The sequence below is a fragment of the Salvia hispanica genome, chromosome 2 (genome assembly GCF_029641045.1).
Source record: "Salvia hispanica isolate PSC_SH4W2 chromosome 2, Shi_PSC_v1, whole genome shotgun sequence".
In the NCBI taxonomy this organism is placed as follows: domain Eukaryota; kingdom Viridiplantae; phylum Streptophyta; class Magnoliopsida; order Lamiales; family Lamiaceae; genus Salvia; species Salvia hispanica.
In genome coordinates, this window is record NC_142693.1 from 22,200,387 (window position 1) to 22,212,991 (window position 12,605).

The following is a 12,605-nucleotide window of genomic DNA, read 5'->3' on the forward strand; positions in this document are numbered from 1 at the left end:
TAAGATAATACTCCCTCCGTCCCAAGATAAGTGACTTGTATTCCTTTTTGGGGTGTCCCACTATAAGTGACCTATTTCCATTTTTAGCAAAAAGTCATCTCTCTTACTTTATTCTCCACTTACTTTATTCTCTATTCTCTCATCTACTTTTCTCTCTCTCATACTTTACTCTCTCCACTTTAATTTATTTAAATACCATTCCTTAAATCTCGTACCCAAAAGAAGTAGGTCACTTATCTTGGGACGGAGGGAATATCAACTTGAACAAAACATTAGTTGGACCCAATAACTTTTACGTTCGCTAGCATCAAGATTTACTCATAGCAGTACAAATTCAGTAAAGTATTCATTTTGAATCTTTGATAGTATAATAATCCCTTCGTCCGTCATTAGGAGTCTCATTCATGGGCGGAACGAATTTTAAGAAATATTAAGAAAAATTGGTGGAAAAAAATTAGGGGAATAGAAGTCCCACTTATATATATTAGTTTTAAATTAAATGCGAGTGAAATGAGTTAGTGGAAGGTGAGACTCTATTAACATTTATGGTAAAACTGAACTAGGACTTTTATTCGCGGATAAATTAAAATGGAAAAACAGGACTTTTATTCGCAAGGAAATTCCATTTCCCAACTATTCAACCATCACGAGAAAAGTATATATACTGGAAACCTAATAAATTCAGAGTACAGATTGATGATGTAAAAGCAATAATAGATGACATGAAAAAACAGGAGAAATTGAAAATTAGAAAAAAGAAAGCAGGCAACTGAATGGTCAAATCGAGGCATGAAAGCCCACGTGAATATAAGCCTAATCCGTCCAAAGAAATCCAACCGCAATGAATATACTGTTTTTTTCACATAAATCGTATGCCTCTCAATCTTGTACTACTACTTATCCTCTGAAAAGAAATTGCCCCTTATTACATACAACTCCATTATTAATTCATTTTATTTTATGCCCACACGGCTCGCTTTCCTCGTCACAGTGAATATAATTATTCCCACATTTGTCGGCGCGTGCGGTGCCCACCAATTTTTTTAATCCACTAAATTAAATTAATAATCCATGTTTAACTAAAACTTAAAACAACATGCAAGGGATCAAAAAGATTCAAATTAAGGGTGGAGAGAATATACACAGGCGAATAACATAATTCATCCGAATCCGAACATAATCATGATTCTACGACCAAGCTCAGAAAAATCTCAGTTGTCGGAAGAAAAAAAACACGAGGAAAACGCTACCTAGCGCCGCCAAAATAGGAACTCTACAGCCACAGCGGCGGCGGCTCGTTCAGGTCAATGGGCAGGCCGCGTCTCACGATCCCGAAATACTTGGCCGGAGCGTCACCGACGGAAGGCGGGGCTGCAGCGGCGGCATTGGAGGAAACGGCGGCGGTGTGGAGGAGGTCGTTGATGATGAGGCGGCCGGTGGGGGCGATCCAGCGGTGGTGATCGGAGGGGAGATTGAGATCGAGAGAGAGGCGGGAAGAGGGCGGCGAGGGGAAGTTGGTCTTGGCCTTGGCGCCGCGGAGGGACCTGGCGGCGCCGTCGTAGGCGAGGGCGGCCTCCTCGGGGGTGTCGAAGGTGCCGAGCCAGACACGTGTCTTCTTCCAGGGGTCGCGGATTTCGGCGGCGTAGCGGCCCCACGGGCGCTTCCGGACGCCTCTGTAGTGGCCCTCGCGCGTGGAAGCCATGGCGATGAAGAGAAGAGGGGAGAAGTAGAGAGAGAAAGTGAGTGACGCAACTGCTGGGTTTATTATGAAGCTGAGGAGGAGAGTTATGTTATGTGGTGCGTGTTTGTGTGTTTTGGGGGTGGGTCCCACTCAGTCTCCCGTAATCGTCGGCTGGACGGCATGAACCGCTTAAATAAACAACTGCGAGTTATCGTGTGCGGCGCGGGACCATTCCTTGCCGTGCGACTTTTTTACTATCATTACTCATGTGGCGCTCCACCATTTCCCTTCTATCAAATCATCAAAAATAACTAACAACCCATTTTAATGGCATCAAGTCAAAATTAACTATTACCCCGTCGCCGAATACGAGTCTCTCGTTTTCCATTTTAGTTTACTCGTGAAAAGGAGTCCCAACTTATTTTTATTATAAATGTTAATAAGGTCACACATTTAACTAACTGATCATCGCTCACATTTCATTTAAAATTAGCAAAAGATAGTAAAACATTTTTCCTCTCTTGCTTAGTTCATCTTTCTTACTTTATTCTCTTTTTAGCTCTTCTACTATTTCGCGCTCAAACTTTATTCATTCTACTTTAACTCAATAAATATCATTTGCTTAAATCTCGTACATAAAAAAAATTCATCACTTGTGGTGACTGGTGACACAGAGGAGGTGTATACAAGTGAGACTCATATCTAACTAGTTCTTTTTCCATTCATTTTTCATAATATTTCTTAAACCAGTATCGCCAAGAAATGAGACTCCTGATGGCAAACGGAGAGAGAAAATATCTTGTAAAAGAATGACCGTTATCCATATTTATATATATGAGAAATAATAGAAAATTTGAGATCCATCATTAAAGTAAGTCGAACGAACATCAGACTTTCACCCATTAAATAGACAAGAAAAGAGACAAGAGATTCATAATCGACGAAGTGGAGAGATCCAACACCAACATTAAAGTGGACCGTAGTGAACATTAGACTTGCACAATCAAAATGGACCAGAATGAACATTAGACTTGCACATATGAGGTATACCAAAACAAGAAATGATAAGAGATCCATCAACGACTTGTCCGCTTTAACTAATACTGATATAAGATATGAGTTACTCACTACCTTATAAGCCTAGTAAGAAAGGTGAGTTATTCATACTTATATAGATTGGACACAATCAGAGTCAAACCTACCTATGGGTTTGAGAATCTCATGCAACCTCCAACAATTTCACGATTTATACTATATATAGTCATGGCGTATCAGTATTTGCTTATCAGCTCAAGTGTATAGTCACTACTCACTAGGCTTAGCAATTTCCATGCCCGAGTTCAGTTCCCCTTAAGCCCTCTTTGGTTTTTCTTTTTGTTGTGTTTATTCATATCCACTTAACTAATAAAACTTCATTTTTAAAAATTATGTGACGAAAAGAAATGACTCACTTTGTAAAGGACGAAAGGAGTACTAATTTTAGCTCCTTCTATAGTATTTTATTTTTTGGATTATTCCATCATATTTACTATCTTCGTCCACTGTTAGAGTCCTGTTTGGCATTTTAGTCCATCTTTGAATAATAATCATATTTCACTTTTAAGATAAACGGTAAGTAAGTCCCACATTCTATAAACTTATTTTACTCATATTTTATAATAAAAAAAAATATATCAATATAAGTGAGACTCATATTCTACTTATTCAATAACTTTTCTTTATAGGAGTATTTCTTAAAACTTGTGAGTTGTGCCCAAATAACTTCTATTATTTGAAGGAGGTAGTAATATACACCGTTCTTTCCCAACTAAGTTTAGTCACTTATATGTTGCACTCATTTTGAGAAAATCGTAATAAATAGCTATAATGGATATATAGTAATGTAAAAACGAGAATAATGTAGCTAAGAGTCTTATCTCCATGATTCTTGCTTTTATTTTACAACGTATCCACTTTAGGTATTTATTATAGTACTATTTTTCCAAAACAAATGTAAAAAAGAAGTGACTCAATTTAATTGGGACGGATGAGGTATTAAAAAATATTCTCTCATTTCCATAGTAGTAGAGTTACTTTTAGCATTTTGATATTTTTCATAGTAGTGGAGTGAATTTTCTTTTTTATTAAAAGTCAATTCATTTTTTCTCACTTACTTTATTCTCTGTTACTTTAATTTTATTTTTTTCATCTCTCTACATTTTTCATTTTCTATTTTATTCTTCTTTTACTGTATCAACATAATTTTTCTTAAATCCTATTTCAAAAAGAAATGTTGCTACTACTGACGAACGGAAGGAGTTGCATTGAACACATAAAATAGCTTAAAAATTAGCAGTGACGTATTATTTGGAAAACGAAATTCAATTTTCTGATTTTAATGCAAAAAGATAATCGGCAGAATTGGTTAATTATAAATGTGGGGCGCTTGTATTTACTTACTCCCTCCGTTCATAGTTCATAGTACTAGAGTTATTTTATCATTTTGGTAGGTTTGATAATAAAAGAGTCATTTCTCTATTTTAGTAAAAGTCAATATATTTTTCTACGTCTACTTTATTTTTTCTTATTTTTTTTTTCTCTTCATCTTTATATTTTTTTTTATTTTTCACCTTATTCTCTATTTAGTACTACTTAATTCATCTACCAAAATTTTTCTTTATCTAAGTAACGAAAAGAAACTCTTTGTTACTACGGAACAAAGAGAGTATTTATTTACATCATCATGATTGTCCACATTAGTGGTACAGTAAAATAATAAAAAGACAACTACTTGTGTAAGTGTGGGTGCAATTATTACTGTGGGTGACCGGTCAAAACATTGCAACCATCCCGTGTGTAAAGATATTTGATGAAACCGCAGGGAATAAATTTGTAGAGAAAAAAATAGTGAATAACAGTGCGTGGGGGTGGTGGACGCAGCAGGAGCCGCCGCCTGATATGACGTGTCGTGGGTTGGGGGGCGTGGGCATTTGTCATGTGACTCAGACCAAACACATCTCTTGGCCCCATGCTGACGTATGCCCTACCCTACCTCCCCCTCGTACGGCGCTGCCCAAGAACCGGCACCTCCTCCTTTTAAATCCTTTTTTTTTTTTGAAAAAATTGGATGTATTAGGATTAATTATATACTTTGTTCTTCTTCCAAGACCTTTTCGACTTAATTAATTACTCCTTCCGTCCCAAGTTACTTGAGACTTGAGAGTCGTATACCACTTTGAGTTGTCTCATATTACTTAAACCTTTTATTTTTTTGACTAAAAACTAAACATCTAATCACACTTATTTTATTCTTTCTTTTACTTTATCATCTCTCATCCCTCTTACTTTATTTTCTCTTCTACATTATGTAACTCACTAAACACAACTTTCTTAAATCTCATGCCGAAAAGAAACGACTCAAGTAACATGAGACAGAGAGAGTACTCAATTAGTCAATTCGTCCCAAACATTTTAGACGATAGAAAATTAGTGTATAATTGGTTAAGTAATAGAGATAAGATATGATTAATGAGTTTGAGAAAAGTTTTAATAAATGGAAAGAGATAATTTATGAGACGGATAAAAAAAGAAAAATATCTTTATTTTTATGAAACGGAGAAAGTGGAAATGAGATAATTTATGAGACATGAAAAAAAGAAAAGTGTTCTTATTTTTATGAAACGGAAAGATTATTTGTGGATGCTGTCTATTTGGGTTGACCTTTTGCAACGTACATTGAGTATATAATTATAATAATTATAATAGTTTTAACTTTAAATTATGGATTTGAAGTTTTTTTTTTTCAAACTACGTGAGATTTTAACTCAGAGATTCGAATTTATTCTAAACCCTATCAAAGGCCGAACCGAAATTGGATGTGTTGTATTCGTGTTGTGTTACAAACCGAGATTGGATGTGTTTTAAGTCACAAAGATTCTACTACTCCTACTTATTATACACTAGATCTAAGTTAGAAATTAAATTTGAAGAATTTGAAATGCATATTTTGGCAAAAGAAAGAGATTTGTGGGTTTTGGGTCGTTGTTGTTGGGCTAGAGTGGTGGGTGACAGAGTTTTTGGTTTGTTGTGGTGGCCCCCAAACTGGAAGAGTGCAGTGTACGGGTTGGGCGGCATTGGAGTTTATTTTGGGACCATTAATTAATGCTTAAACCATATACCATTACCTAGTTTTATGAGGTCAAATAATTATGTAAAATATAACCTAACTAAATTCTATATGTATCGTAAAGTTGAGACAATGCAAATCTCTCATTGGAAGATTGAGTACTTTAGATGCAATCCCTATTATATTTGGTGGAAAATATATAGTACTCACTCTTTGTTCCTGAAAATTTGTCACTTATATTTTTTTTCATTCATCCCTAAAAATTTGATATCTTTTATTTTTATCATTTTTAGTAATAGATCTCACATTCCACTAACTCATTTTCACTCAAATTTTATTTTAAAATTAATATATAAAAGTAGAATCCACATGACATCAACTTTTTCAACTCACTTTCTATTACATTTCTTAAAATCTGTGCCGAATCAATTTGTGACGAATTTTGGAGGAAGGAGGGATTACTTACTACTCCCTCCGTCCCAACAAAGTTAAGTCGTATTCCTTTTTAGTCCGTCCCAACAAAGTTGAGTCATTTCTTTTTTTATCAAAAGACAAAACATCTAATCACTCTTTTTTTATATTATCATTTACTTTACTCTCTATTATCTTTTCTATTTTTTTCATCTCTCCTATTTATTTGATATAAATTCTTAACCTCCGTACCTAAAAGTTTTGTCTGAATTTTTATGGGACGGAGGAAGAACTTATATTCCATTTACTACTTATTCCATGATTCATTTATGTGAATGGTTATATACAGATTATCCGGCAGAGAGAGAAAAATAGGTTAAAAGTTAAGGGAAGCGAGTAGATATGGGTGAGGTGGGCACGTGGGGTGGGGTGCAATACGTGGTGTCCCAGTTGAAGGAGACACCCAACCTCTTTCTCACATCATCCATTCAAAAATCAAAACCTACTTTTGCGTGCCCCTTTTTTTGACTCCATTGTGGAGTACTTTTTTAATTGAATTTCCTCTTATTAATTAAAAAAAAAATGTGTAGCTCTGAGATGATAAATTGAATTTACTTGTTGCGAGCAACGACAAAGTAAAATCCAAAAGAGCAGTCTGAAAATATGACGTGTGTTTGAGTGTTGTGTGGGAGTTGTGCAACTGCTACTGATGCTCTACACACTGACTGCTGCCACAACCTCACTAGCTCATTCATTTCTATTAATTGTTTTTCATTTTTCAGAATAATTCCCTATATTTACATATTTCTGTTCAACATATTTATTATTTCCATTCTAATGATACTGTCGAAATCAGCTGTACTAGTACAAAGTTGCACACATTACATTTTTATTTGAATTTTACAGACTTTTTTTAGTTAAAGAATGAGTGGTTAATTTCAAAATACTTATATGATGAAAATAATATAAATTGGAATCAAACGGCAGCCCTTGGTGTGGGGAGCATTTTGACTTCTTCTTTCAAGTATTTGATTGATGGACGCGTCTGCCCTCATACGTCCCTTTCACTTATTATATTTAAACATTTTAACCCTTTCACTTATAGCATCTTAAAGAAAAGTACTCCCTCCCTCCATCTCATAAAAGTTGAGACAAAAACTTTTGGGTACGAAGATTAAGAATTTATATTAAATAAATAAGAGAGATGAAAAAAGTAGGAAAGATAAGAGAGGGTAAAATAAATAATGGAATAAAGTAAGAGTGATTAGATGTTTTGTCTTTTATTAAAAAAGGAAATGACTCAACTTTTATGGGACGGAGGGAGTAAATTAAAAGATACAGTAATGATAATTATCTTCTCATAAATATAACTATGACTTCATAAAAAGTACTTCCTCCTTTTCTTCATAGTTGAGGTAAAACTTTTCAGCATGGAGTTTTAGAAATGAATGTTGGGTGTGTTAAATAAATAGATAAAAAAAGTTAGAGAGAGTAAAAGGTAGATAGAATAAAGTATAAAGTGAATAAAGTAGAGAGAGTAAAGTAAGAAAAAGAAAAAAATTACCATATATAAAAATGACTCACCTATAAAAAAAACTTTTTGAAATGGAAAAATGACTCAACTATGAAGAAACGGAGAGAATAATGAACTCCATCTTCAAGAAGAAAGTAAATTGAAAGTTAAATGAAAATAACTAATTTTATATATCTTTTGTGTCAAGAAAAAGATAAAAATACATTATAATAACTTTTTAGACACTTCTCTCATTAGAAATTCAATATTTATAAAGAAAGGTAAATATAGGGGCAAGGATGCCGTTGTGGCAAAATGCACAACAGAGCTACTGTGCTCATTTATACCCTCCACTAATTTTTGTACAGTTAAACTATTTTCATTTATTTACATTATTTGTAGTTTGGATGTGCACATCATCCCCTGCTGAGTATTTTGCCACAACAAGAGATCCATGCCCGTAAATGTAGTGTTATGTCTCTTTATCTCTTCATTTATCTTTTCTCTTGGAGATGCTCTTACACAATACTCGTTGAATTTATTTTTTCATTACATGTAGAGGTTAATGTGGAGTGTATTTCTCAGTTAGATAAATAATTTCGTTCCATTTTATTTATTTTTATGTTTTTGGCAACACCTGGGCCCAGGGTACAAAATAAAACCGGGGCTTCTAATACTTCGGCTCAGTTAACTATTTAAGCACAAATATAAAAAGATGAACATTTTTTTAGTCCACTAACTTTGCTAAATTATTATTTTTGGTTCGTAAATTTTGAAAATATTTTTGAGATCCATCAACTTTGACTTAATATAATACTCCCTCTATCCCCAAAGAATTACACATTGGGTTCGACATGAATTTTAATGTAAAATTGGTAAAGTAAGAGAAAGATAGAGAGAAAAAGTAATTAAAGTGTTGTTAGTGGATAATGAGTTCCACCTCATTATAGAAAAAAAAACGTTCCTAAATTAGAAAGTGCATATTTTTGTGGGACAGACTAAAAAAAAAAGAATGCATATATCGAATCCTTTAGGAAAAAAAATACTTCAAACACCATGTATGACAATTTAGTCTATTTGCTCTCCCTTCTTCATTAAAATATTTAATTTCTCTTTCTTTCTCCTTATAACCTCTTCACCAACCTAGCTAATCTACTCTCGACATATTCGGTCGTAATATTTCAGGGAGTTTTAGGCTGATTTCTGGTCTTAAATCCTTGAACTACTTGGATATTTTGATCAATTCTTTACCGACGATTTCCCAGCTGATATTCTATAATTTCATTAATTTGGTGATGATGAATTAGAGAGGGAAAGTGAATTGGGGGTGACGAGGAGTTAGAGAGAAAAAGTGAATTTGAGTTCTTGTGTTTGATGCAATGAAATCTTCAAATTGGTGCGAGAATTGAATTGGACAAGGACGATTGATATGAGGAAGAAAAGACTGAGAGGAAGAATGGGAAGAATAAAAGAAAGGGAAAATTAAATATTTTAATGAAGAAGAGAGAATAAATAGACTAAATTGCCCTTTATGGTCTTAAGGTATTTCTGAAGAAAAAAATAGCTCAAATGATATTAAGTTGAAGTTGATGGATTTCAAAAGATATTTTCAAAATTTACTGAACAAAAATGATAATTTGGCAAAATTTATAAACTAAAATAAATATTCCCTCTTTTAAAAATTCAAAGTAACAAATAGTATGCTATTTAAGTTGTTCTACTATACATATAAGAGAAAATCATTGTGTAATAATAACTATTTTATAGACGTAATATAAAATCAATAAGCAATTTAAAGTAAATAATAAGAGTATTACTATCATGTATACCACCCGATTATTTGCAGTGTAAGAAGGATATGCAAGCCATAGAGCAAGTTAAGGAGATATTTCAGCACAACCTTAATTTAACATTATTAATGAATATAAATCAACAAAATATGATATTCATACTGACTCCAGAAGAAATAAAAGTAATTAAGTAAGAGATTACAAAGTGAGAGAAAATGGTGCTTCTTGATCACCTGTGGGACGATGTGGTGGCCGGGCCGCAACCGGACCGCGGCCTCAAACACCTCAAAAAGGTGTACACCAGCCCCAAAGGTTGGTTTGAAGCACAACACTAATTCATTTTTATTAATGCATAAATAGTTTAATGAAGACATGCATGCATGCGTGTGTGTTTGATGGTTAGATGGAGGAGAGGGGAGTGGCATCGTGTACCAGAGGTCTCTGTCGATGCCGTCGAGCCCTTTGACGCCGGGAACGCCGACGAGTATGTCACCGACGACTGGGAAAAAGGACAATGTGTGGCGGAGCGTGTTCAACCCGGGAAGCAACTCCGCCACCAAAAACGTGGGAGCTGACTATTTTGATAAGCCGCAGCCCAACTCCCCTACTGTCTATGATTGGTACAACCATCACAATCATGCATGCTATTTCTTGATGAACATTGTGATTATTTGTTTTGATTTAATTGCAGGCTTTATAGTGGGGATACTAGGAGCAAGCATCGTTGAAAGAAATGGATGGCCATGGTTTTGGAGTAGTTTTTTTGTAAATAAAGACACCTATAAACTTGGTGGAATATGTAGGTTTCTTCGTTTTCTTTTTATTTTTTTCTTATTTTTTGATCTAAAGATTATCTTGTAGTTTTTCTTTTTTTGTTTGTTTGCTATGAAAATAATGGATGTGTAGTTGATTACCACTTTATCCAACAAAAGCATCATTTCATTTAATAGAACATACTTATAAAAATTGGCTTGAATTTTCATAAGGACAGCTAAAAAATATCCCAACTTTGATAAAAGTGATTGTAGAAAATACTCCATTAAATAGGAGTAAGAATTTAAGCAATGATTAGTTAAAAACCAGCCATTTTACTACTCCAGTATCTTATGAGATTATGGAAAAGAAGGGAGAAGCAAATTGCGGCGGTAAATTGTAATGAAAGTTCACGGATAAGCCATTGGTTCTGAGCTTGGTCGCAACTATGGTGTGATGGTCAGAGTTGAAGGCCCTCATGTGAGTTTCTCAATCCATTCTTCACACGCACACATTGTCACACAGACATGTTTGTGCATCATAACATTTTTGAAGTCTGATTATTTGTCTTGTTGCCTTTTTGATATCGAGAATCAACTTTCTCTGATGTGTTCATTTCTATCTGAATTAAGTTTATTGGGTTTCTCTGCCTTTTGATATATACAAAATGTCATAATGTTTTTTGTTCGTTGGTTCTTATTTGAAAATGCGAAATCATGCTTTTCACCATTACAAGTCTCATCATATTATGATGTTCCAAAACTTGTTAGTATGTGTGGATGTGAAGTGTATGATTTATGTGCTAAATCATTATCTATTGATTAAACTTGTTGCTGTCCAATCCTTGTCGGCTCCGAGTGTTGGCTGATGCCAATCAAATTGTACATTTTTATTCCCATAACTTTACATGATTTATATAATTTGATGCTTGCAAAAGTATATTTTATGTTGTAGGAAGAGGAATTAATGGTGAAACGAAACGTGGAATGAAGCTTGGATGTCATTGAAAAAGTCGTGCAAAATGCCCAATTTGACAGACTGCCCAAGTTGACAGATTGCCCAAGTTGACAGACTGCCCAGTCTGCGTCGTAAGTCCAGAAAGCTCTCAAAATGAGGCACTCGGCCGGGTGAATTTTATGCCCAATAATTACACCCGGCTGGGTACGATGTTCAAAATACGAAAATTCCAGAAAGCCCTAAAAATTGGCCACCCGGCCGGGTGATTTTAATGCCCAATAATGCACCCGGCCGGGTACGAAGACGAATTAACCTCCAAATTCAGTTTTCATATATAGTTTGGAGGCGGTTTTGAGAGGGAGATTTAGACATTCTTGGACGAGAAAAGGGAGAGGAAAAGAGAGAAAGAGAGGAGGAAGAAGAGAAGGAAGAAATTCTGGCCAACATTCCGACGATCCGTCTCCACATCCCAATTTCACTCGTCGAGAGCATGATTCCTATGGTTTTTATTGCAAATTCCACCATGTGTTTAGGCTAAACTCTCTATGTTGCTCCAAGTTGTAATCTAGGCTTTGTGTGGATGTTTCTACACTTTTGAACTCATGTGTTTGTTACCAACAATGTGCTCAATGTTTATACACTATGTTTTTGGCTAATAATGTAGTGTTGTTCTTTCCTTTGCTATTGTCTTTTTAACATAGTTTAGGAATGTTTGTTTGTTGGTATGCTATTGAATTAGAATTGTTCATATGATAATTTGATAGTGGATTAAGTAGGTGATTATAGCAGATGTTTATTTCTCCAGCGCTTCCGCAGGAGTTTATAAACATTGAAAATTGGTTCATAGGTTATGTGTTCAGCTAATTGTGAACTACTCATCGTGTACATGTTCAATGTATGTGATTAGGTTGATGTTTTAATCCCTTCATATGTTTCGTTGTATAGGTGTAGAACAATACAAGCTTAGTGAGCAACTTGGAGTGGCGTATTTTCTCATTTGAATAGTGTTTCTTTAGTTAACATGTAGCTTTATGTTGTCAACATCTTTCAAAACCAAAAAAATTAAATATTTATGCTACATCTTTTTAAGTTTTTAAGTTTTAAACAATCTTCTACCTCCCTGTGGATCGACACTTGAAATACTATTAACGACGCTGTAATCTTGCAGTATCGTAGTATTATTCGAGTTGATTAATTAAACTTGATATCTTGTATGAACTGAATCAGATACTCTAAAATACGCATCATTAGCCCTCCTCAATATAACGAGGAGTAACTAGTAAGAGTCATTGTGCGCAAGCTGGCTTTTTATGCTTTGTATACCACCACACTGTATGGCTGCTGCAGCTTCAACAAGCTAATAATTAATTCCAAAGCCCAACAAGCTGTACATAA

At 34.6% G+C, this 12,605-nt stretch overlaps 2 protein-coding genes across 2 annotated transcripts; one reads left to right on the plus strand and one right to left on the minus strand.

Moving 5' to 3' along the window:
• Nucleotides 1–1,103: 1,103 nt before the first annotated feature.
• On the minus strand, nucleotides 1,104–1,823 carry ERF12 (ERF domain protein 12). The gene has a single exon (XM_048115121.2). The coding sequence runs from the start codon at nucleotides 1,700–1,702 to the stop codon at nucleotides 1,274–1,276; it is 429 nt and encodes a 142-aa protein (XP_047971078.2). The 5' UTR covers nucleotides 1,703–1,823; the 3' UTR covers nucleotides 1,104–1,273.
• Nucleotides 1,824–9,675: 7,852 nt separating this feature from the next.
• On the plus strand, nucleotides 9,676–10,413 carry LOC125201853 (dormancy-associated protein 1-like). The gene is made up of 3 exons (XM_048100128.2): nucleotides 9,676–9,812; nucleotides 9,904–10,120; nucleotides 10,192–10,413. The coding sequence occupies exons 1-3, from the start codon at nucleotides 9,716–9,718 to the stop codon at nucleotides 10,226–10,228; spliced, it is 351 nt and encodes a 116-aa protein (XP_047956085.2). The 5' UTR covers nucleotides 9,676–9,715; the 3' UTR covers nucleotides 10,229–10,413.
• Nucleotides 10,414–12,605: the final 2,192 nt, after the last annotated feature.